Genomic DNA, 27,727 nt, shown 5'->3' on the forward strand with positions numbered 1-27,727 from the left:
TAACCAACAAGTTGAACACTGAGATTCTGCTATGATCTCTCACCCTTCAACAACAGCAATGTTTTATAGATTAGAAAATAAAAGCTAAAACTCCAATTTGCCCAAAGTAGATGCTCACCATAGTAAGTGAGACGACCTCTGGCAACATTTTTTCCTCGTGAATTCTCAGCAATGCATTCATAGGAACCTGCATCTTCCTGTTGGAAGTTGGGGATTTCAAGGACACCATTGAACTTCCTTAACTTAATTTTGCTGGAAAATGGCAGTCCATCACTCCTTCTCCAATTAATCTGAGGTATGGGGCTAAGAAGAAAATTGTCAAGTTGTCTGCTGTTATCTGGAACCCTTTTCAACTTGAGAAAACAGAGCTTTTAAGATTGAACAAGAAGGCACAGGATTTTAAATGCAGAAAACCATGGTCAATTATATAAACCTGATAAAAAGATTTAACTCTTTAATAGTTTAATAAAATAATTTGCATTTTCTTGAGTCAATTAATTATTTTGAGAAAAAAAGCCTAATACAGATCCACCGTATTAGATTATAGCTAATGAACAAGAAAAAAAAACTCACCAATTTATTTTATGAAATTAGGCAAGCAGAGTAATTTTCTCCAAATCAACTTTAAATATTAACATTTCAAACTAAATTTTATATGTACATTTCCCCTGCATTTTATTTTTCCTTTGCCTCAAAATGAAAGTAAATTTTAGAAAATAAAAAAGAGTTTTTCAAAAACCACCCTGATTTCTTATAGCAACCTAATATTTCAGCACATAGGAGTAAATGTTATAAAACTTACTTTCCAAGGGCAAAACATTCCAATTTCACAGTTGAACCTTTGGCTGCTGGAAGAGTTTCTGGAAACTGAACTTCTATTTTAGGTTCATATTCACCCATCACACCTACAAATCCATAATATAAAGTTAATGGTTTCAGCATTTCCTTTGGAATTGCCTTTTCTTAAATAAAACTTTCTTTTGCTCCATTTTGAACCAGCTCTTCTAGTGATTTCAATTAAATAAAATTTAGTCTATGCAGCTCAGACTCCTTTTTAACAACCATCAAGTTGTTGATGAAACAGATTTTTTTCTTTAATGACTTTTTTTTAGTGATCCTTTTTAGCCTATAACAAAATATCCAGAGCTTTAAAAAACCTGAACTAACTTGGGACAAACATGCAATATTAATAAACATTTAAGAACTTTGGATTTGCTGATTCCTAGGTTACCACGTATAGAGCAGGTCCAAGAAAATCATGAAGCCTTTTACATTACACAAAATGGGAGGCTTTGAATTACGTATTCAATTTTGACATTGCTAGTCAAACTGAAATATATAATATATTATTGCTTTCTGAAATTTCCCTAAAGAACAAAAATTATGGCAGGGAATTTACTTAATGGTGCCCTAGTGGCATAGATACCAATCTGAAACTTCTTAAATGGCTCCCTGGAGTTAAGAAACAATGACTTAATAAATGGGAAAGGTCAAATTCAATTAATAGCTGACTGGAAAAAGTGCTTCAATGCTTTGTGGTCATAACATTAGGCTGCAGCAGATACGTTTTGTGTAACTGGGTCAACTAGCCAGGCTTACAGATCTGCTTCCTCGGCAGCTCATAGATTACCCTTAAACAGTCATCAAGGTGTTGATGAAACAGATTTTTTTCTTTAATGGTTTTTTAGTGATGCTTTTTAGCCTATAACAAAATATCCAGAGCTTTAAAAACCTCAGGCTGGCAAAGGTCAGGACAGGTGACTTCATGGGAGTGCAACCTGAGCCCCAGGCTCGGAAAAAGGTCTCATGCTTGGTTTGATACTTTACCATTACTGTCTTAAAATTCTTAATACTTTTTGAACAAGGGGATGCCTATTTTTATTTTGCACTGGTCCCTGCAAATCAAGAAGCTTGTCCTGGGTAAGAATTATACATAAGGACCTATGATTTATCAAATCCTTTTTGTCATTGTACTCATAGTCTTTGTGACAAAACGCATGAAGTGACAGTTCTTCTAGATGTACTTTTTACATTTTCCCAGTTGTTTTGGTTTGCAGCCTCAGCACCATCTGCACTCAGAATTGCACTTGGAGAAGTTTCATTACCATCAGAACGTAGCACCAAAGGGGTTGGAGAGCCCAGCACTCGGGCATTGGTCACCATACTTGTCACCACACACGTGTAATTTCCCACATCAGATGGCTCCACCTTAGATATGTAGAGGTGCCCTGTCTCTTGAGAGACAAATCTCCGACTATCTTCTTCAACAAACGATGGATATTCATTGAAGATCCATGCATATGACAGTTCTAATAAAATTGTTGAAGAGAGAAAGAAATTCCATTATTAAGGACAGTTTTCCATTGTGCCCTTAATATAGCTATACAAACATCACCTTTACTTCCAAGTAGTGCTGAGTGATTTTGTTGCAGGCCATGAAGAGAAGCAGTTATGTGAAATAGCTCTCCATTTATTCTTTATTATTATGGAGGACTCCATTGATTAGCATCCAGGTGGGAATAATATTATTACTGTCATCATATCTCTGCTTCAGACACTTCTGACAAGCTTCTCTGGTCTTGCTCAGTTTTAATTTGTATCTCCATCCTGCCTGTACCATGATATTTCAAAATTAACAATCTAATCACGTCAATTCCTGACATCAAACTTTGCAAAGTTCTTTGACCTTTCAGGCATAAGGCAAAATTGCTTAACCTGAATATGAGGCCCTTCATGATTAAGGTCCTGCTCCAAACCTTAGCCTCTGAGAAGCCCCGTGCTTTCTTTTGTCCCTGAGTCTTTTGCACGTGCTGCTTCTGAGGCCTACAACTCTTGTTGTTTCTGTCCTGTCTTTGGCTTTCTCCACTTTCAACATCAACCCCTTTCTTTGGGATAACCTTCAAATGGTTTTCAAAGCTTGGTTCCAACATCAGGGATCACCTCCTCAGTGAACTCTTCCTTAATCCTCCTACTCTGGGTTGATGGGCCTATATAGAGCAATTCTAAGTTTATTTCAACTATCACACTTATCAGTGTGTAACATTCTACTTACTTGTCTGTCCTCCTACCACTTGTTAAACAAGTGATGTTAGTTTTTATTTCACCCACCCTTCCCCATCCTCCAAATTAGCAAAATGAAACACCCGAAGGAATTTAGTACGTCCTCATTAAAGATTCATTGAGTTAGCTAAGGATACAATTATTCTACTGACTAACGTCTATGTAAAGTAGATTATGAGAGTTTTCTTGAACTTTATGGCCAAGGTGAATCAGCTTTCTGCAAAGGAACCATTGTTCTTCTCTTTTGAGATAATGAGGGCTAGATAATAACACATTGCTTTGTTCTGGAAGTCCAGAGTGTTCAGCGCCAAGTTGGGATTTAAGCAGAGTTATTGTGGTTGGTTTCCTTCTTTCCTGACCCCTATTTTCTCTTAGTTGCATTAACTCTACTGTATTGATTTATTACTGTAGTGATTTTCCAAAAGAGATTTTCCAGAATAACTTTTGGAAAACATATGAAATCAAAATAAATTTAATGAATAACAAGTTCAAATATATTTAAGACATAATTCTAATGGTGAAAGGTCTTTCCTTCTGGTAAAGGGGACAGTAAATCAATATCCAAATAACAATGAGATAAGGAGAACGGTTAGATGAGATCTCCCATGAGTTTCATAGGAGGGACAGGTGCCATTCTTTCATGGCTGAAGAACAGGCTTTAAGGACAGGAGAACACCCCAACAAGCAGGGATAAAAGCACTCCAAGTAGAGTGAAGAACACGGGAAAAGGCCACCAGAGAAGGGAACAGGCTAAGGACCTGGAAGAAATAAAGATGATGACGGATTCCCATTCGCAATGCAAATGCAAATGTTTGATGTTTCCAGGAATTAGCAAGCCAATTGCAAATTATATAGACATCCAAAAACATTGATTTTAACCTCAAACTGATCTTCAAATCATGCTGTCATATTGGTATAATATTTCATGAAATTCCAGTCAGTCATGTGGTTAGTTGTGAGCTCTAAAATCACTTATTGGGTTGCATGAAACAAATGCATCTCAAACATTAATTCCATGGTTAGTTGTCTCATGCCTACCCTGATGGTACTTTTCTCTTGCACTAGTACTGAATAAACTATAGAGAAAAGTCATACTAGGAAGGTAGGTTGAGTTTGTTCTGCTGGTGTTAAAACTGGCAGCTCTTGTAGCAAGAGCCCTTCAGGGTCTTCCTGCTGCTCTTAAGCATCCAGTTCCACCCCACATTCCCCAACTCCTGCAACCTCACTTTGGAGTAAAAGAGGCAAAGCAATCTTTCTCTGCTTTCCAAAGCGTTCTACACATGAAACTAACAAGGCTGTCCTTCTCCCTTTTATCCAGCCAGATATCCACTGCTCTCCAGTATGGTAGGCCTTAGCAGGGCATTAGGAACAAAAAGTCAATCTTATTAACCCAGTTTATATTAAAAAAAGAATGGCTTGTAAAAACTCTGATTCAGAGTCAGAAAACCTAAAATCTGGTAAATTCATGCAAGATAATATTATACAGTAATGAGAATGTATAAACAATAACTCAATGTAACACTTGGAATAAATATCACAAATATTCTGATTGAAAATGTTCAACTCAAAATATTTGCATAACTCCCTTTATAATGTTTATTTTAATACTAATGTTAGTATTATTGATACTTAAAACATTATTATATTGTTAAAGAGATATTATGGTGGCTTTGCCTATATGACATAGTAACTGATTGACATAGGAGAAATAAGGATACATACAGTAACTGATTGATATAGCAGAAGGAAGGAAGCCAAAATTATTAAAATTATTTTAAGGCTGCTCCCAAAATGAGCATGAAGTGGATATGTACAAATCAAGGTACAGACTGGTGTACACATGGAGGTTCCTCCTTAGGTTTCACTTCAAAAGAACCTACGGCACAGAACACAGTTGATTGCTGGCCTCTACCTGCTACCCCAGGAGCACTGTAGCCACACACCTCCCTGCGCTGCTCCTAGCACTGCATTAGGTGGGAGTACTAATGCTGGCTTGTTTCTGCCCCATGAAGGATTTCTCTAATGGGCAACTTTGGCTCAGCAATTCCCCATTTTTACAGCCACAGCATCCTCAGAACTGTGCTGCAGTCTGACATTCTTCCTAAGCAAGTTTTCCTCCCTGCTCTTCGTTCACTGACATGGGACCTGAATTGCAGTCTAAGGCTCTCTGCCTATTTCTGTTCCTTCCCCTTTTTTCTTTTACAGATACTTTTCCAGTATTTTTTTTTATAAGTCTAATCCTTTAGTTTCATCTTGGTGTATGTGTCTCAGGGAATCTGAACATGGGGTTGACGTAATTGAGTAACAGACTCTCCTCTGTATTTAAAATTGCTCCTCCCATTGAATTCTGAGAGAATGTCCATTTTCATTGATTTTCTTTCCTAGGGATAACTGTCCTTCTTCCTAGTTTCCATTGTGATAATCCCCTCCCTTCACTCCCACTCTTCAAATATGCAAACTGACTCCTGATTAATTCATGGTCCCTGTCCTCCAGACAAGTGAAGGCAAGACAGCATCCCAGAGAAAAACAGTGTGAGGGTACTCTGAGATCCCCACTGATGGAAGAACTAAAAAATTCACCATAAGCCAAACTGCTGGGCAGTCCTAAACCTTCATATAAAATTTGAAAACAAATGGAGAGAAGCTTCTGTTTTGTACAAGTTAGGATTTCTGCATTCTTTGTTTAGGAATTAGTGTAATCAGGCAAACTCAGAGGTCTATCTCAGAGTGGTAATGTTCATATCCCTTGAATTACACTGGGATTACATTCTTATACAACCACGCAATGCAAAATTTCAGTGGTCCTCATAAAACTATCCAGAAAATAAGCATTCTACATACTTTATAATATTGAAAGCCACTTTAAAAAAGTTTTTTTTAATAAACACTCCCTTTCACTTTGTATCTCAACAGCATAGTATGCTTAATTTTATATTAAAAGCACAATAATATGGTCTACCTATTGAAATACTATGTAACTGAATAATACAATGATCTTCCTCCACCAATTCTCCCAAACACAACCCCAGAAAATCAAGAGAGTAAAGATCCTTGATGAACAACAAAGAAAAACTAACTCTAAAGTTTTGAGCTTTGATAAAGGGAATAAACAGGAAAAGCAGGAGGAGCAACTCTGGGGCTGGAAAAACATATAGTAAGAATAGAGTTTGAGACTCAGACAGATCTAGACACAAATGTTCAATGAGTGGCTGGGTGATTCGAATGTAAGTTTAAGGGAGATTTTGAGCCTAATACTGGTGTGGTCGGCAGAAGAACTGTCTCCAGAAGAAGTCCACATTTGAATCCCTGAAACCTGAAAATATGTTACTTGCTATGCCAAGAGGGAATCCACAGACATGATTAAATTAAAGATCATGTGATGAGAACCATCTTGGGTTATCCAAATGGGCCTAATGTAAACCCAAGAGTCCTAATAAGATAGAGGCAGGAGGGTCACAGGCAGGAAAAAGGAAAGGTGACCACAGAACCAGTGGTGGTAGTTACAGAATCACATTTCAAGATGCTGTGATCTCGGTTTGAAGATGGAGAAAGAGATCATGACTTCTGGAAGACAGAAAAGGCTGGGAAACAAAGTCTCCCCTTAAAGCTCCATAGATAACACAGGCCTGCCAACTCCTTGATTTTTAGCCAAGTGAAACTGATTTTGGACTTTGGACTTCCAGAACTGTATGAGAATAAAATTGTGTTGCAGTAATTTGTTACAAGAGCAATAGAGAAGTAATACACTTGGTAAAGATGATTAAGTTAACCATCTTGCTGTGAATTCTGGTAGGCACACTGTAATCACCAGGGTCCTTAGAAGGGAAAGAGAGAGGCAGAGGAATCAGAGAAGGAGGTACGACTATAAAAGCGGAGATCTGACCTGTATAATCACTTGCTGGTGGCTAAGAGCAAAGGAATATGGGTAGCCCATAGAGGCTACAAAAGGCAAGGAAATGTATTCTCCCCTAGAGCCCTGAGGAATAAAGACGTGCTGATACTGTGATGTTAGCCCAATGAGACTTGTGTTGGACTTCTAACCGACACAACTACAAGGGAAGAAATGTCTGTTGTTTAAAGCAGGGGTCTTTCACCCGCCCACCACATTCACAGACCAGTAATGACCTATGGCCTGTTAGGAACCAGGATGCACAGCAGGAGGTGAGCAGTGAGCAAGCAAGCAAAGCTTCATCTGTATTTACAGCCACTCCACACTGCTCATATTACCTCTCAAGCTCTGCCTCCTGTCAGATCAGGGGCAGCATTAGATTCTCATAGAAGCACAAACCCTACTGTGAACTGCACATGCAAGGGGTCTAGGTTGCATGCTCCTTATGAGTATCTAATGCCAGTTGATCTGTCACTGTCTCTCATCACCCCCAGATGGGACTCTCTAGTTGCAGGAAAACAAGCTCAGGGTTCCCACTGATTCTACATTATAGTGAGTTGCATAATTATTTCATTATATATTATGATGTAATAATAACAGAAATAAAGTACACAATAAATAAATGCAATGTGCTTGAATAATCCCCAAACTCTTCCACATACCCAGCCCAGTCCGTGGAAAAAATTTTCTTTCACCAAACAGATCTCTGATGCCAAAAAGTTTGGGGGCTGCTGGTTTAAAGTCACTAAGTTCTTAGTAATTTATTATACTGGCAATAGGAAATTAACATAAATAATGATAATAGCTAACAATGATCAAGTGTTCTTTGTATGCCAGGTACAGTGTTAAGTCTTTTGGCTAGAATTTTCAAAGAAAAACCGATGAACAGAGACCAAAAAGAAAAAAAAAAAAAGTAAAAAAAGGCTGTACTTGGAAAGCATAAAGAAGAATCGGGTTTTATTAAATATGATTATACGGTCAATAAAATGCTGAGGTATTCCAAAAGAGATACCAAACTACAACCTCCAAACAAATAAATTAGTGATTGATTACATTTGTTAAACATTCAGACCCTTGAAGACATAGAAAAAAAAAAATCAAACATGCATTTAATGGAGTTGTACACTGTCAATGAGAGGTCTGAAGAAATTTGTAGCATCTATCTTTGTTTATAGGCTTTCTCTTTGAGAGGGAATGAAACATAACTTTTATGTCTTAGAAGAGTTGCACTAACTTCTCATTTATTGCCTCCATGACTATGTTTATATATATATATATATATGTACATACATATCATTCTGATTGAAAACGTTTGGGAATAAAATGAGTTATGAATTCTGCATATAGTAAAAAATCTGCTATAATACTATGAGTTTACTTATCCTAACAATCTGCATTTGCAATACATGTTAATTGTATCAAGGCAAAATCCATATCAAATCAGTATTCTTTAGAGATTTCTCAAAACCATTTTATGTACTATGATAAATAAAAAGCTGCAATAAAAATGATAATTTGATATACTCAAACAAGCTAGACTTTACAAAACCTTTCACAACATCTTGTGTAAATCACAAGCACATTATGCCAAACAACTTGGCCAGTGCGCTTTCTATTAACAATGCCACGTGAATATTAAGAATATGATTTTTTTTATTTAAAAGCCAAGATGTTTTACCAGTCAAAGCCATAAATTTAAAAAATGAAGTCCTGAAACTCTGCTTTCTAAAAAGTAATATGTGATGAATGACATTCTGCTTCTAGCTACATTCCTTCCCTGGTCGCTTAAGTATAAGACCAGTCAATTTAACATGAAATATGTCACTCTGGTGTTTACCTGGAGATACATTAATACATATAACACTGACATTTAAGGTTTTATTTGTAGTTCCATTGTAAAATTCTATTATGAAGGAGATTTAATCCTTGGTATGGCCACTTTCTAGAAGAAATTCTGTCAAACAAAACTGCAGTTACACAAAATTGTAAAAGTAACTTGGGCCATTTTCTTTGATGCCAACTGGGAAGTCTGACCCACTTTAAGACAAAGCATATTTAAAAGGGTGTGAAAGCTTGCTTGATGTCATTCAAGATTTTTATCATCTATTCACACAATCAGGAGGAGAATTTTGCTCTGGTACTTACAAATGACACCACTTTGGTGAAAAGTTTGGCATGCAGTATGTACTCGAAGATCTAAACAACATAGAAAACCAAAGATAATTTAAGGTTCAAACAACACATAGACAACTGTTAGGACTGAAGAGTCTGTACTGTAAAGCAAAATGCATCTATCAGTATATGTAACATTTCACTGCATTATCTTTTAAAAGCTGTATTGTAAGTTGTTGCTTTGAGGTGACACTATTAATAGTATATGTTTCCTTGTTTAGAATAATTGTTTACCTAATCCATTTTGATTTAAGATACTAACAAGTCGGATTTGTGAGGGTCCCAAGATAAGGAGAAGAATGATCAAGGAGGGAAACACTAAAAATGCTATTTCCTTTCTCCCTTCATACGTTACGGCTGGTTCTAGGCCAGAGGTTAGAGAACTATAACTGGCCTCCTTAGTTAACTAAATGTATTAGAACACAATCACACTCATTCAATTACTATTGTCTGTCTTTTATGCTATAGGAGCAGAATTCAGTAGATGTAAAAGAGACTGTATGGTCCATAAAGCTTAAAATGTTTATCTGATCTTCTAAGAAAAGGTTTGCTGAACCTTGTCCTAGGTCAGTGATATCTAGACACCAAGTTACGAGTTTGACAACCCCTTAACTGTCTTCTTTTATTTTTAGTCCTCTTGCCTTTGTAGGGCTACCACGGTGTTCAAACTCCCACAGGAAGCTTCACACAGCTCATGCTAGGCCCCTAAGACTTTGGTACTCAATATTTTCTGTTTCTCTCTCTTGGTTTGGTATCTGCCTTTAGTTCAGCATATATGAGCCATTTCTACTGAGAAACAGAAGCTTCCAAGAGATCCATTTCTTGAGATACTATTCGAGTACATTCAGTTCTACCATTTTCTTTCAGGAACAGACACCAGTGGGTATGTTTCATCATACTGTGACTCTGTAAGGTATTTCCATGCTTTGTCTTCATTTTTTTTTTTTTGAAGCAGAGTCTCACCCTATTGCCCAGGCTGCAGTGCAGTGGTGTGATCTTGGCTCACTGCAGCCTCTGCCTCCTGGGTTCAAGCAATTCTCCTGCCTCAGCCTCTTGAGTAGCTGGGATTACATGTGTCCGCCACCATGTCTGGGTAATTTTTGTATTTTTAGTAGTGATGGGGTTTTGCCATGTTGTACAGGCTGGTCTTGAACTCCTGACCTCAGGTGATCCTCATTGTCTTCATTTTTAATGCAATGAAATCCACCAGGGAAACATCACCTCATTTTCTTTTATCAAAATTTATACTCGTTCCTTTAAGGGATGTCATGGGGCTTCATTGTTCTCCTCTTGCATTGCAGGTGATTTTTAAAAGCTTAGTAAAATGTCCATTTTCACTGGTAAACAGAAATGAGGTCATTAGCAGAAGATGAAGTCGCCCTGCCAAATCACAAGGGTCTTCTTACCAGGGACAATGAACAGCTCCTTAGAAACCTGGAGAAATTGTTCTCTTTCTCTCTTTTATGCACACACATCACACACACCCCACTACTATTTACCATTAGTTGCACATGAAGCTATTTATCAAATAAGCACCACTTAAAAACTTATTTTAAAAGGAATCTTTTACCCTTACTGAATGATACCTTTTCTGAATCAGTTAAAATGTAAGTGACGGCTTCATTATAAATTACAGTATTAAAATAGTACAGAGCCACCTGACACTTAAGAAATAGTGGCTGTATAAGTACTTGATTATGGAAGCATATGCAATTATGTCTGAATATGCAAAATAAACATGAGAACAAAAAACAATGCCCAAAGAAATTAATAATCAAAAGTAATCCCAGTCTGTCCTTCAAATCAGTAGGGCTCTATCAATGCTAATTTCTTTGGGCCCTAAAGGATATGCTGGAGACTTGACAGCTGCCTCAGGTTCAAGTCAAATATTGATAGTAGTTTTGCAGGCTTTGAAAAAAGTGATAGTAAAGAGTAAGAAAAACAGTGTTTGTGCTATCTCAGTAATAAATATATATGTTTATACATACCTTTCTATCTACTCCCTACACTCTATTTCCAGTTCTTGTCTACGCAGATATGTCTAGGAAAAAAGAATCTATCTCTCTGTGACTCTGTAGAAAAGTCTTTTGAAGCAGGAAAAAAAGAATTGCAACCGACTTTCTGAAATTTTAATAATTTACCGAAAAAAGCCCTGTTGATGTTAGAAAGAAATATGCATAAAGAAATATAAGGTTACTGCTTAAATTCAGATTTCAGTTAGAATTCTTACTTGTTTAATGTTTGACTCTTTAAAACTTTAAAATAATGTTTATCTGTAATTGAGAAATTGTAATTATATATTTTTATGGGGTGCAATATGATGTTCTGACATATACATACAATGCAAAATGCTTTAATCAATTAACATATCAACTAGCTCACATACTTACCCTTATTTTGTGGTAAAATATACTGTTAGCAAATTCGAATTATATAATACATTATCACTAACTATGGTCACCATACTGTTCCACAGATTTCAAAAACACATTCCTCCTATCTAACTAAATTTTGAGCCCTTTGACCAACATTTTTGAATTGTCCCTTAACTCCCCCCACCAGCAGCCTCTGTTTCTGAAAGTTTGACTTTTCTAGATGTCAAGTATAAGTGAGGTCATGTGATATTTGTCTCTCCGTGCCTGGTTTTATTTCACTTAGCATAATGTCTTCCAGGTTCATCCATGTTGTCACAAATGACAGAATTTCCTCTTTTGTAAAGGCTTGATAGTAGTGTACCGCATACACATACAACGTTTTCTACATCCATTCACCTACTGATGAACACTTAGGCTCAGACAATATCTCGGCTATTGCCAACAACGCTGCAATGAAAATGGAAGTGCGGCTATCCCTTCAAAATGGCCTCTTTCTGATCTTTGATTTTAAGTAGTTTTTATGTTCACCAACAGGCTTATTTATCAAATCTTCCATTGTCATTACTTTATATTTGAGACTTTCCTATCAAATATATATTAATTCAATGAAGAATTTCTGATCAATTAAAGATTTACACCTGAAGAAACAGCTGAATGTCCATAATTCAGAGTCTCTTCCCCAATTTCCCCTACTTGGAAGTAAGGAACAGTTAGAAAGTGAGAAGTGAAAATTAGCAAGAAAATAAAACTTGCTCTTAGTCTATTCACATCCTGTTCCTCTGAGCCCCCCAGGAATGATGTTATGTCAATTAAATGATATAAAACATTTCAATCTAAAAATAATTTACAGTAGTAGCCACGTTTGTTATTTAAATGGGTTTTCTTTATCCCTATTATATTTTTCAATACTCCATCTATCTAAGCTAACATACAATTTTATATTTTATTTTTTTATTTAAAAATTTTTTTCCATTTATTTATTTTATTGCATTTTAGGTTTTGGGGTACATGTGAAGAACATTCAAAATTGTTGCATAGGTACACACGTGGCAGTGTGATTTGCTGCCTTCTTCCCTATCACCTACATCTGGCTTCTCTCCCCTTGCTATCTCTCCCCAACTCCCCACCCCCCACTGTCCCTCCCCTATCTCCCCCCAACTGACCCCAGTATGTAGTGCTCTGTGTGTTGAATTGATCAATAAAGGTAAAAACGTAGGAATGAATGAGAGGCATCCTGCTGTACCATATGCCAAAGGCAAATTTTAACTAAGGAATTCTATAATATTGTATTTCAGTGCTACGCAGTTCTCAGATTTTTTCCTTTCTTTCTTGTTTTGAGACAGGGTCTCACTCTGTCACCTAGGCAGGAATCTGGTAGCAGGATCATGCTCACTGCAGCCTTGGCCTCCAGGGCTCAGGTGATCTTCCCATCTCAGCCACCTAAGTAGCTGGGACCACAGGTGCATGCCATGAGGCCTGGCTAATTTTCTAATTTTCTGTAAAGACAGGATCTCACCATGTTGTCCAGGCTGGTCTCAAACTTCTGAGCTCAAGCGATCTGCTCACCTCAGCCTCCCAAAGTGCTGGGATTATAGGTATGAGCCACCACACCTGACCCTTTCATTCTTAAAGAGACAGTTATTCTAATCTGATACTTGCTCTAATATAAAAATGCTGAATTGATTGAATATTGGCTTCACTGTGATTTTCAAAATTATAGAAGAGTAGTTCACTGAGGTAGATAGAGTTACAGTAATAAAAAGTGAATGTGTCCTAATTTGACTTCAAAGAAGTGGCTCAGCTCATTTTTGCCTCAGGCAGAAAGCTTTCAAAGCTCATGCTATGGTCCTCAATTTGTAGAAAGGGCATTGGCCTTTCAAACCAAGCTGAATATTTAATATGATCTAAGTATGACGGTTCTATTTACAGTTATCCTTAAGCTGTAGTAAAGTTTACGTTTACATCTTAAATAATTTTCTTTCCATTTCTATTTTTCAAAAAAGAAACAACTATAATAGAAGTTGTAAGAGCACTGTTCCCCACCTTTTTTAGTTTCAACTATATTTACCTGAAACAAACAATACAAGGAAATGCAGTGCAACCACCTGCTCCCTCTTCCATACACTTTTGTATAGAGCAATTCTAATAAAGGAAACAGGTCTTCTTGTAAAAAGAAAAAGCAGCAATCATGTGAGTGTTCTTCCGCCAACATGATAAAAAGCTTTTCTTTCCAAGAAGCAAATATGTAGACCTGCAGCAAAATATCATTAGATTGTGCCTTGACCAAAGTCAAGAACAAACTTACCTAGGAATTCTAATCTGTTTGACATAAATGGTCATTGATTCTCTTTCAACTGGACAAATACCGAACTTTATTTCTTCAGCTAATGATTCCATATTACATCTTCCATTTATTCTCCCTAACAATATGAAATTATTTTGAAAATAAATCCCTATTTAAACAAGTTGTCCTGATGATTTATCTTGTTTTTTTTTTTTTAATTTATTTTTCTTAATATTAACTGAGGTGATATAAAGATCTCTTTTTTTCTGTCATTTACATTTTGGCAGTTCATATTCTGTTATAAGTAAAAGCAATGCATCTATTTTGGTTACCCTCTGGGACTTGAGTCCTCTGTTTCTACACACTTTTTCTGTCTTTTCTGAGACCATATGCTGTATAGGGCTCTGGGAATTACTGAACTGCTCATATTTGTTTTGTACCACATTTTATCTCAATAATATATCTTCTGGGGTATTTATAAGCATGTTTATTTCTTTCATCCCTTTATTTTATTAATTCAATTAGTTGATTGTCTGCTGGCATGCACTGAAGAGTCTTTCTAGCTTCTGATTCGCATGTGTTAAATCATAGGCTATTTAGGGTGCCATGTTTCAGATCAAGCAACCTCATAGCCATATTTTATTTCTGTCACTCATAGACACTTATCTTACTTGGGCTCTGATAAAAATAATAAATTTTATCACTTCTCGTTAGAGAAGGATTTTCAAATTCGAATTAGCAAATTTTCCTTTGCACCATTTGGTCCCCAGAGAAAATGTGATAAAAGCCAATAAGAACCGTCTTAGCAATAAGGATTTGGCCATCATCCCCTAGGGTGCCAGATGACCTTTAATGGCGGCTGGTAGACAGAGTATAGAACATCTCTCCAAATTTCCTTTTGGCTTTTTATACATGAATACATGAAGGGAAGTTTCTCTGTCACTTAACAAGGAGAAACAACAAAGCTAATGTAGAGAAGAGCAATTCAGAGGACAAAATACTGTTTAAGGACACAAAAGTATTTGACTATGCTATCTCTGATTGTTAAAGTAACCTGAAATGAACTTTTTGGGCACTTTTGGAAAGAGGACAGACCTCTGCATTGGAGTCATAGGATTTGAAGTTTACACTTGTCTTTGTCCTTTAGGCATATGCCCTTTGATAAATTCATTTAAACTCTCTGGTCTCAGCTTTTTCTCTTACCTGAGAAATGAGAGGTTTACATGACATAGCTCTGGTTGCCAACCTGTGGGATGTGAATTCTTTGGGGTCTGTGGAATTTCCATCAGGATTAGATAATCCATAGGCATGCTGTGGTTGATGGAGAGGCTGAACTAATTCTATGTTATAATTTATGTATGCAGGTCTTGCTTTTTAAAATGTGTGAGCAATACCGTGATTAACAAAAATATACTTCAGCCAAATAGTGTTCCTGAATTCATCATAACTTTTGGGCATCAAATAGTTTCTCTTTCAAAAATATGAAAACCAATAAAAGCAGCTAAGTTGACTTATCACCGTGAGCCAAATACTGATCTTGGCAACTCGTACATATTAGCTTATTTATTCCTCACACTAGTATAGGAGGAAAGTACTATTATCATCCTGTTTTACAGATGAGGTAACTAAGCTAATGGAGGAAGCCCCCTATATTATAGTTGGAAGGATCTGAATCCAGGCAGTGAGAGTCAGAGCCTGAACCACTACACAAAGCTGTCCTCTCTATGTGAGCAACAGTTAACATTTTGACAGTTAAAGTGTATCCACGAATCCAAAAGAGTTGGGGAATGCTGGTGTTTAAGATCTCTTCTAACCCTTAAAATCTTAAACCTTCTCTATAGGTTTAATTTTATATACAAGACAGTCTAGGGTAGTGATTACAAATATGAGAATATGGCTGGGCGGTGCCTCATGCCTGTAATTCCAGCAATTTGGAAAGCTGAAGAAGGTGGATGGCTTGATCCCAGAGTCAGAGCCAGCCTGGGCAACATGGTGAAAATCTGTCTCTACAAAAATGAGCTGGGCATAGTGGTACGTGCCTGTAGTCCTACCTACTCAGGAGGCTGAGGTGGGAAGACTGCTTGAGCCTGGGAGGGCAGGGCTGCAGTGAACCGTTACTGTATCACCGCACCCCAGCCTGGATGACAAAGAAAGACCCTGTCACGAAAACAAACAAACAAAAAAACCAGAAAACACATACAAAAAAAAAAAAACAAAAAAACACAAAGCAAATTAAAAACAATTTAAAAACATGACTAAGTTCCAACCCTGGTTCTGGTATCTGTTAACTCTGTAAACCAGGGAAAGATTCTTTTCCTCTCTATTCTTCAGTTCCCTTGTTTGTAAAATTAAGATGATGACCTCATAGGTAGGTCATGTGGATTAAATAAGATAATACATGCCAAATCCATACAGGCATGTATAACAAATGATGAGCGTTCAATAAATGTTTGTGGTTAGTGTTCTTGTTTTTGTTGTCATTTTGGTCTTGTGGGAGTGTCCTCAGAGGGTATTCTACAAAGGAGGATCAAAATGTAGGTTCTGTGGGAGAAGCAGAGAGCCAGCGCTGGATACTACATATACTGCAGTCAACCAGTCCTTTCTGATTCAAGGAGTGAAGAAATGGTGTATGAGGGAGCAGACAAAAACAACTGGAGGAGCTTAAGATACTGACAGTGGAAGGCGATATAAGCAGGTGTCAAACAAGTTTCCTGTGCTTTGTTGACAGTAAGAAGCTCTTTAAAGCGATGGTGTATGGAGATCTGATTCCTATGACCAATCAGACTGAGTAACGGGAGCTGCTTTTTCATAGTATTTTGCTGCAATTTTTGGAGACACTGAGAGAAACACTTGCAGATGCATAAATACTACTATATATTAAAAATAGATGGACAACGTGGCAAGAATAAACCTTCATCAAAACAACTGACTAAATAGTATATATTTATAGACAGAGCAAAATAAAAGAACTACGCAGGAAAAAAACCCCAGGATTAAAATGTTACTCTCAAGAGAATATAAGCCAATGAAAATGTTACAAAAAAAAAAAAAAAAAGCCTCATCTGATCTCCCTTGAATAGAAACTTAACAGGACTGAACTTCGATTCTGAGAAATACTCAAAATGCAGAAATGACAAAACACAGCATGTTTTCTGCTAAATTAATCGGACAGAGCTAAGTTTGCCACGAAGGCAGGGGTTCACAGTACAGGTGGTGCAGAATGAGCAGGGAGTCCGTCTATGGCTCTGAAGAGTGTCAAAAGCTAGCAGTGATTTGGAGTTCTATTTCTAACTTGCTATTTCCAAATGGGAATAATTATTTCTAAATGTCAGTAGACTGTCTCTAATCTTAAGTTGTGGAAATATCTCGTCACATCTCTATGCAGCCAGAGAGAACTTGCTTTGCCTTTAAAATTGGAACAGCTGTTCATTAAATGCTCAACTCCATGCCATTGTTTTGGGTGGTATCCAGATATTAATTGAAAATGAGAGAAAGGTCTTCATTCTACTTAACTTTTGAACCTTGATGATGACATACAACAAGGTAGGAAAATAAACAATTTATATTTAACATTCTAACATCATCTATAAAATGGGACCCTGGCAATTAAAAATGTTCTTTTCTCTCCTGTAGTTGATAAATTTGCATCCTGGGTTAAAGGGGAAATGTTTAAAGGTGGATGATGTAACCCTAGCAGTTCTCCCAGCTGACAGATGAGGCAGATGGTCTACCATTGGCTCTTGGAATAGCCAGTCATTAGCCGTTTGCAGTGCCAGGACAGTGTCTGATAGACATAATTTCACTGAATTAAAATCATCCTAGTGTTTCTCAAAAAGTAAGCAACTAACATACAGCAAAAATCAATTAACATTGATAAATATAATAGGTACATGAATTTAAATAAAATCTACACTGTATATATTTATTAAGAATCTAATATATTAGAAGTTTATTGAGTATATAAAGCATCCCAAAAATATTAATTATGTAATTTTCATAATCAGATACACTGAAATTGAGTGCCTTTCAAATCGCTAATTTTAGAATCTCAAGTATTTTAAGTATGACTCAAAAACTCAGTTTAAGAAAAATTATAGCAAGTGAGTACACAGAGGTTTCCATAACTGCTAAAAAAAAGAAAAAACACATAGAAAATAGCTCTAAAAATCAAGTAACAGATTTATTTTTATAAAAAACTTCTCTATCAAAAAACATCTATAAAATAAATACCAGTAATTATATTTAGCCTAACAAGTATTTCCTGATAAATTATATTCTAAGAAACGGCAAAAATAGTCTTGCAATACACAATATACCCTACACTTTTTTCTTCACAGGCATCCCACAAAATTGCCTACAAGCATACAGGCAAGATAAAATGGACTGGCCTTTACAACTACAACAGAGAGACCCCTTGTATTCCATATCACAGGAAGTCCTGGATAAAATCAGAGAAATCATATTTTATAAGGATTCATCAATTGCTTATACTTACTTAAAAAATAGCTAGTCCACCACTTTTTTTTCCATTTCTTATGTTAGTTACCACATTTTAGTTTGATTATTAAAGTTAATTCCTGCTGTTTTCTGTATTAGAGATCAATATATGTACTCTGGGCATTTGTCTTATACAACTGATTAATTTTTCAGTTTTGATTCATACAGTCAACATGCAGCTTCAACCAACTTTGTGTACAAGTTACTGAGAGGAGAAACTGTGTACAAGTTACTGAGGTATTTAAAAACAGAATTTTAATATTAAAAACTACTGATCTTTATCTCTCAAATACTGCATATTTGAGTAGATATTTATAGACAAAGTTTATGGAATTATACTGGCTTTTATATTACAGACTAAATTAAATTAAATCATCTTTATGTGGTCACTGAATTAATAAGTTGGATTAATTTTGGAAGTTATTTTAACACCTTGTTCAATAAGTCTAGTTACATAAGGAAAACAGATATTCTCCTTTTTCCATGGGAAGATTATGCCTGACTCTCATAAAAGTCTATTTAAAAACCATTTTACAGAAACAAATACAATAAAAAAGTAACTCCTAAAAGGCCTGTAGCATTATTTTTGTGCATTATATGCTATATGCTTTGAAAACTCTTACATATGTTGAGAAGACTATTTTATAGTTGTGATAATAACCATACTAACAGTAGTGACAGTAACAACTAATACTTCATGAGAATTGACTGTGCCAGGTGTTATCTTACTGCACCCTGATACCTTTTTTAATCTTCACACCATCCCATTAGGCAGTAGGTATTATCCCCATTTTACACATGAGAGCATTGAGGCCCATAAAGGTTAACGGTCTCAGGCATAATAAGAGGGGGACACGGTGTTTGAACCTAGCGCAATTCCTAAGTCCCTGCTCCTCACATCTAAGCAGTTCTGCACACACTAACTCAGACTGGCCATTATTGTCCCCTTCTCCTTCCTAAATCCAAGCTCTATTCCATATGCCACATAAAGAAGAGAAAAATGAAGCTACAACTTAGATCCCAAACCTAATGGCTTGGAAGGAAGTCTTCTTATTCTCTCTGAAATAAATAATGAGCTCCTGAAAGACATAATTAAGATTCTTAGGAACAAGCATGATGATAATTTGTAGGAGACAACACTAAACCTTTGCCTTTCTTCAAATCCATTCTTTTAAACTGACTCCCCCACCCCCGCCATTCACATGCCTCCCTCACCCCTCCTTGCAGTAAAATGGTACGAGGAATTATATGTGATGATCTTCAAAAGGTACTCTATGAACTAACAAGAACAACAGTGTCATCTCTTAGCCAACCGATCTCATTAAGGAGCATTACTCCAACAGTCAGCTTAGGGCTCTAATAGATTGGGATTCCCAAATCCTGCAGTATTTGACCTGGGTACGACTGAGGCCCAGAATGCTGGCTTTTGTTCAAGGGTTTTACTAAATAGAAGAAAAATGTTAAACAGCCCTAACATGCCATTTTTACTTTATCTGTCTGTGAGATTATGTTTTTGTTGTTGTTTGTTTTTTCAAAAAATCTATTTCATGTTAGAATAATTGGCTTTGCTTCCACAGTTCTCTATGTCAATGTTCTTCCTTCCATCAGGCCCCAGAAAGCTTTGAGCGTCTTTGGGAAAAAAAAAAAAAAATCAAGAACTAGACTTAACCCATTTGGAAGCTCTACCATACATTCTGAACATTCTGAAAGGTAGGCATGGGAAAGGAAGGCAGAAGTCACAGAAGGAAAGCAGTCCTTGTTCAGAATTGTACACTGTCAGCATCAACATCAGCAAAGCAGCCACAGCCCATCAGGCAAACCGGGTCAGCCGAAACCTTTCCTGGTTGACAGGATCCACCCACCCATATGTTCTTCAAATGCCTACTTAACACTTAGCAGATGCTTCCCCAACACAAATTACACCATTATAAACGTGGTAATGGGATAAGAATAAAAGATTTAGCAGTGTTCAGATATATGGGTGAGTGTCACTAGGCAATCAGAATTATGATACACAGGTTAATTAAGGAAAGAGGTATTAAGGCATTAAAAAGGCACCGCGTACTCTGAAAGTATTTTCTTTTACATTTATTTGTTTTTCTGCCACTATTCAATTTATCATATAATAATAATATGAACTCATTTTTGGTCATGAATTACCAGAAATGTGTCTTAACAGAGGAATTAAACATATAATAGCTTATAACATGATTGAAGGTATTTTAAAAACTTTGGATTTGGCAGCCCCATAAAACATGATGACCATCTTGAGATTTACATGGAAGGCGGCAGCCTTGCTTGGTGCAAACAGGCTTCCCCAGGATCATCTATGCTCTGTCTCACTGCATGCTTCCTCCTTAAAATGGTAGGTTTTCAGATTAAAGAGGATATGAAGTATTATATTACCATAAAGACATACACTGCTAGCAATGTGTACATCTGGTTACTAGTAAACATTTGTTTATTATGCTATGCAACAGTAGGAAGTAGTGCTCAGGTGCATGAGCTCTGATCTGGCTCTACTGATTACTAATTACATGACCTTGAGTAAGCTGCACACTCTGAGCTTATGTCCCCAACTGTAACATGGGGAAAATAATGGCGCTGTTGAGAAAATGAAATAACTTAATATGTATAAAGTACATCTCTGTGGCCCATATTAAATTAAATGCTCACTACATGTTATTTGTTAGTATTTTGCACTCCCATAGTTATAGTTTGATTCTTTTTTTTTTTTTTTTTGAGATAATCTTTCTCTGTCACCCAGGCTGGAGTGCAGTGGCATGATCTCAGCTCACTGTAACCTCCACCCCCGGGGTTCAAAGTGATTCTCCTGCCTCAGCCTCCCAAATAGCTGAGACTGCAGCCACATGCCACCATGCCTGGCTAACTTTTTGTATTTTTAGTAGAGACAGGGTTTCACCACGTTGGTCAGGCTAGTCTTGAACTCCTGACCTCAGGTGATCTGTCCGCCTTGGTTTCCCAAAGTGCTGAGATTACAGGCGTGAGCCACGACACCTGGCCTCCCATATTAGATTCTTAATATGACATTGCCTTCTAACTTCTATGAGAATTGTGATGTGACTTTGCTCAAATAAGTAAAGATAGGCCCTGGGATGTGGGGAAAATATGAGAAGTAACGGAGAAAGGGAAGAATAGAAAATAAGAGGAAAGGGGAAGTGAAGGAAGGAAACAGAGGAGAAAAAAACAACAGTGAGAGAGCATGTAAACTAGGTTCTAAGAATGTGAAGTATTTATATTTAATTCAAGGACATTAATTAGAGTGTTACTCCAACAGAGAAAGGGCCTGCTTAGGCAAGGGAGTTACTCATGAAGTAAATTACAGCTGACAAGACAATAGCTCTACTGGGTCTACTTACATATCTTCCCTGTCTTTCCTGTTTTCCACCTTTCTGCCATTCTTCCTTACTTTTGTCTTTCCTTTTCCCTCCCTCCCTTCCACCCTCTTTCTTTTTCTTCCTTACTTCCCTTCATTCAAAAAATAAACATCTATTCAGCAACCACTAAGGATATCTATAGAAGAATATCTATAAAAATGTCAATATCTAAAAGCCAAAAGGCGAGATATTAGGTCGAGAGAATATTGTATAGGAGAACAAGACAGAGAGAACTCGGTGTTAATGAGCATGTATTAGCAGACAAGTTAGGGGAGTTCCTCGTCCTAGGGAGCTTACATTCTAGTAGCGGAAGGTAGTTCGTTAGTGAGCGAACACAAATATATATCAGAAAGATACCAAGTGATGATTAACGCTATAAAAGGAATGGTAAATGATTGATGCAACAGAAACGGACTTGGGAGAAGCACTTTGAGCAGTGTAGTCAGGGACAACTTTTTTTTTTTAATTTTTGAATTGAGGTTTAACATCCATATAGTAGAGTGCACCATTTTAAGTGGACAGCTTGCTGAGTTTTTACATATGTATTTACCTGTGCAAGTATCACCCAGATCAATATCTAGAACATTCCCAGAAATATAGTTTATGTCTTTTAGTTTGTCATAAATGGTACTGTGTTATATATCTAATTATCTATCTTAATTTTTTTCAAAGATGCTATTTTAAAATCTACCCACACTGTACCTTTTATCATGGTTTCTAACCTATGTACAACACTCCATGAAGTGCATCTGCCATATTTTACTTATCCTCTATCCCAGTAATGGACTCCAAGCTTCTTCCATTACTTCAACAGTCCAAATCCGACTGAAAGAAACATCTTCAAACACGAATCCATACTGAGCTACGTGAGATATTTTTTTCTTAATATATGACTAGGGGCAGAAGGTCCATGTCTGAGTCTGAGAACAAGCATTTGACTAACCAATGTATGACTGCAAGCCAGAATGCATGTCACTATGCACTCCCAACCCGCAGTGCAGATCTGATTGTTGGTGTTTAAATGTGTATGCGCCGCCATCTCATAATTCTGAAAGTCTGTTCACAGAATTCCAAAACTTTTTAATTTCCTTCTGTTAAATCACTGTTCCTTCCCTGGTATATTTTCGAAGCATGTGACCTTCTCTTTCTTGATGATTTGCAGGGGGAGTGTTATTAGGGAGCTAACACTTAAACCAAAATGTAATTATCAGGGAGGCGCCGACCTTGAAAAGATAAGGGAGTTCCAGGCTGTGCAAATATCTCGGACAAACACCCTCAGGCAGGACTGAGGCTGCCAGGTAGAAGGAACACACAAGACAGCCAGTATGGCTGGAACACAGAGGGAAATGGGAAAAGTAGGATTGAGGTCAGAGAGAAAGCAAGAGCCAGAAAGAGTTCTGTTATTCCAAATCCACCACAGCATGCCAAGTTTTCCTCTTCCATTTGCAGACTCTTTTAATGCTGAGCCTGACCTTTCCATCCATCAATGAACAGAGAACAACAAGCACAATTGTAGCTGATATACCTCTGAAAGTTTAATAGCAATAAAGATAGATCAACACTTGTGATTCAAAGCACTTAGAGCATCATAAAAGTACATTCTATAAAAATCTCAATAACAAAAAGGTAAAAGATGAAATATTAGGTAGAGGAGATATTATGGAGCAGAATAAGAAACACTAAGAAAATTGCTTATTTCTCATGGGAAATGCCAAAAAGAATAATAATAATAAACTTACCTAATTAGAGCAGTCTGTGGAGATGCTCAACTCAAATTAATATAGAAATGAGTTTACACAAGGTAAGGGATTTTGAGACTTAAATTTATGGACAAAACTGTTCTTCTTGTTTATTAAGTTGAAAACTCAAAGGGTAGTAAGTTAATAGCCATAAAACTGAAGGAAAAACTGCATCTGATTAACGGAAATAATATAGAGTGAGTCTCAATAAGGTACATACACTTTGTAGATGTTAATTAACCAAAGAGTCACTACAAAATAATGTGATTTTGAAGCAGTGTATTATAAGGCTATTAGAAAACAGAAACAGCAGACTTAACTTTTAAATCCAGTATAGAGCAAAATGCCAACAGATTTATCATTTGAGTGACAACAAGAGTGTACATTTTATTGGGAGATGACATCCAATCTCAATTTTCCTCTCTGGTTGACCATAAAAACTCACTATGAAGATGATGATTGTTATCTAAGTTTTCCATGAAAAAAAGAAGCAAAGAAAAGTAAACACTAAGAGAAGCATATTTATGTTTATCTAGCGACATACACATTTTTCAAATGTTGAAATGAAAGTTAATCTCTCTTTGTAAAGTCATTTGATTAAAAACCACGGTGTGAAACTAACAAAGTTAGAGAAATGCTTTTAAGCCTTTGCAACAAAAGTTGAAACAACCTTTACAAACAAGAAAACCACTGCTTTCTTTCAACTCTTTATTAGTGGCTTTTAATCTTAAAAGAAGATAGGATTTTAATTATTCCTTGTTATTATGCTGTGAAGATAAATAAAATAATGTGCATGGAATCGCTTTGAATTCATAGAAAAAATTCTGTAAATGTAATACTATTGTTATTTTACATTAATATATGGAAAATGTTTCCTGTGCAATGTAAATGAAATATATATGAACAAATTAATAAGATTAAATGTAAATAATGTAAATTAATCTAAAGATTTTAAAAAAATTGTAATCAACAAAGTTGCTTGAGAAGTCTAGATTAGATGCTTGCATGCACATGCCTGGAGTATTTATTGCTCCCCTACAAACTGCTTCTGTCCCTTTCTGTTTCTCCTACTTGACCCTAAGATCACAGGACAGAACTTTGTTTTCATCTCTGTGGCCCCAGAGTACAGGATGATATAAGAGCTTGGGAATAGAAGAATTCATGTAATCAAACCACTCTACCCAGTCAACAGCTAAAGGCATCATACATTCTTTGAAGAACATAACCAAGACTGACTTCATTCAGCTAATGTGAAAAAATGTTACAACATCCACATTGCTTGTTATATCTTTATACACATGCAAACACACACACGCGCGCATGTGCGACTGGAATGATGCTGAAATTAGAGCAAAACAGCAAGACAGACAAGAGTCTGACTTCCAATGAGTACATATTTATAAAGAATTTACAACAGTGGCTAGTATTTAGTAATGGTTATATAAGTGCCTGGTTTAGCAATCCAGGCCATGCTGGTTACTAGATAGTCAACCCTGGAAAAGTTATTTTATTGCTCAGAGCTTCAGTTTTCTTATCTCTGAAAAGTGGGATAATACTCCATATTTCACAGGGTTATTGTCAGGGATAAAATGTGAAAATGAAAAGCATTTAGCAGAAAAGTTTTCAGAACATTACAGGCTTACTTTGTTTTATTGTGATTCCCAAATACTGTGCGGTTTTTGTTTGTTTGTTTTTTGCAAATTGAAGTTGCCTAGCAGCCCTATGTAGAGTAAGTCCATCGGCACCATTTTTCAAACAGTATGTGCTCACTATATGTCTCTGTGTCATACTTTGATACTCCTTGTATATTTCAGATGTTTTCATTATTATTACATCTGTCATGATAATCTGTTACCAGTGATCTTTGATGCTACTGTTGTAATTTTTGTTTTGTGGTGGGGGGGCTCCATGAACCTTGCTCATGTGAGATGGCAAAGTTGATGAATAAATGTTCTATGTGTTCTGATTATCAACTGATGTTTTCCCTGTCTCTCTCTCTTACTCTCTCTTGTTGGGCATCCCTATATGCCAAGACATAACAATATTGAAATCAGGCCAATTAATAATCCTACAATGGTCTCTAAGTGTTCAAGTGAAAGGAAGAGTACTTAAAATCAAAAGCTAGACATGATTACACGTAGTAAGGAAGAGAGGTTATGTCAAAAGCCAAGATAGGCTGAAAACTAGGCCTCTTGCACCAAATGCTTGACTAAGTAGTGAATGCAAAAGAAAAGTTCTTGAAGAAAATTAAAAGTGCTACTCCAGTAAACACATGAATGATAAGAAAGCAAGACAGCCTATTGCTGATTTGGAGAAAGTTTGAGTGAAAATCAAACCAGCTACAATATTCCCTTAGGCCAAAGCCTAATCCAGAAGAAGGCCCTAACTCTATTCAACTCTAGAAAAGCTGAGAAAGGTGAGGGATCTGTAGAAGAGAAGTTGGAAGCCAGCAGGAGTTGGTTCATGAGGTTTAAGGAAAGAAGCCATCTCTATAACATAAAAGTGCAAGTGAAACAGCAAGTGCTGTTGTAGAAGCTGCAGCATGTTTTCCAGGAGAGCTGGCTAAGGTCACTGATGAAGACAGCTACACTAAATAGCAAACTTCAATGTAGATAAAATAGCCTTCCTTTGGAAGAAGATGTGATCAAGGACATTTATAGCCAGAGATAAGAAATCAAGCCAGGCTTCAAAGCTTCAAAGGAGAGGCTCTCTTGTTCGGGACTAATGTAACTGATGACTAAGTTGAAGCCAAATCAATGCTCACTGATCATTCCAAACATCCTAGGGCCACTAAGAATTCCACTACATCTACTCTGCCTGTGGTCTATAAATGGAAGTACAAAATATAGGTGACAGAATATTTGTTTATAGCAATGGTTTACCAATTATTTTAAGTCTACTGTTGAGACCTACTGCTCAGAAAAAATATTCCTATACAAATATTACTGTTCACTAACAATGCATCCATAAGCTCTGATGATACACAAAAAGATAAACATAGTTTTCATGCCTGCAAATACATCCATGCTACAGCCCATGTTACTACTGCAATTGTTTTGTGGTTCTACAAACTGTGCTCATATAAGATGTCAAACTTGATCAAAAAATGCTCTAAGTGTTATGATTAGCTCACCAACTGGTATTTTCCCCCCTCCTCTTCTCTCTGTCTCTCATTGGGCCTCCCTATTCCCTCAGGAAAAACAATATTGAAGTTAGGCCAATTAATAATCCTACAACAGCCCCTAAACGTTCAAGTAAAAGGAATAGTAAATTTGATTTTCAAGTTATAATATCTAAGAAACACATTTCTCATGGCTGTAGGTACCATAGATGGTGATTCCTGATTTCTGGGAAAAGTAAGTTGAAAACCTTCTGGAAAGGACTCATATCCCAGGTGCTATGAAGAATCTTTGTGATTCTTGGGGTAGGTCAAAACATCAACATTAACAGGAGTCTGGAAAAAGTGGATTCTAACCTCCACGTATGATTTTGAGTTCAAGACTTCAATGGAGGAAGTAACTGAGATGTGGTGGAAATAACAAGAAAAATAAAACTGAAAGTAGAGCCTGAAGAGGTGACTGAATTGCTACAATTTTATGATACAACTTCATTGAATAAGGAGTTGCTTCTTGTAGATAAGCAAAGAAGGTGGTTTCTTGAGATGAAATCAATTCCTGGTAAAGATCCTGTTGGACACTGCTGACATGACAAAAAGGCATTTAGAATATCATTTAAACTTAGTTAATAAAGCAGTGGCAGGGCTTAGAGGACTGACTTCAATTTTGAAACAAGATTTACTCTGGACAAAATGTTATCAAGTAGCATTACATGCTATAGAGAAACCTTTTGTGAAGGAAGAGTCAACTGATATGGCAAACCTCACTGTTGTTTTAAGAAACTGCCACAATCACCCCAACCTTCAGTGGTCACCACTCTGATCAGTCAGCAGCCATTAACACCGAAGCAAGACCCTCTACCAGCAAAAAGTTTACAACTTGTAGAAAGCTCAGATGATTGGTGGCTTTCTTTTTTTCCAATAAAGTGTTTTTAAATTAAGGTATGTACATTGTTTGTTAGTCATAATGCAATTGTACGTTTAATATGCAAACACAACTTTTATATACATTAGGAAGCCAAAACATTTGTGTAACTTGCTTTATTGCCCTATTTGCTTTACTGAGGTAGTGTGGATGGATCCCAGACCACAATATCCCAGAGATATGTCCGAACTTCTTTTTCCCAGTGGTTGTTGTCTAAGTTTTAAAAATTCCTTTAGCTAAACTTTTAAAATGTGTGCCAAACTTTGTTCTTAA

General features: G+C 36.5%; 1 protein-coding gene across 1 annotated transcript in view; it reads right to left on the reverse strand.

Moving 5' to 3' along the window:
- Positions 1-27,727, reverse strand: part of CNTN3 (contactin 3) — a 330,613-nt gene that overhangs the window by 104,737 nt on the left and 198,149 nt on the right. The window contains exons 6-8 of the mRNA XM_032290493.1: positions 2,106-2,309; positions 803-905; positions 119-303 (exon numbers count right to left, since the gene is read on the reverse strand). Coding sequence (XP_032146384.1) covers positions 119-303; positions 803-905; positions 2,106-2,309 — 492 coding nt within the window. The remainder of the gene's footprint in view (positions 1-118; positions 304-802; positions 906-2,105; positions 2,310-27,727) is intronic.

This window comes from Sapajus apella, unplaced genomic scaffold (genome assembly GCF_009761245.1).
Source record: "Sapajus apella isolate SASKATOON/1434 unplaced genomic scaffold, GSC_monkey_1.0 scaffold23, whole genome shotgun sequence".
Lineage (NCBI taxonomy): Eukaryota > Metazoa > Chordata > Mammalia > Primates > Cebidae > Sapajus > Sapajus apella.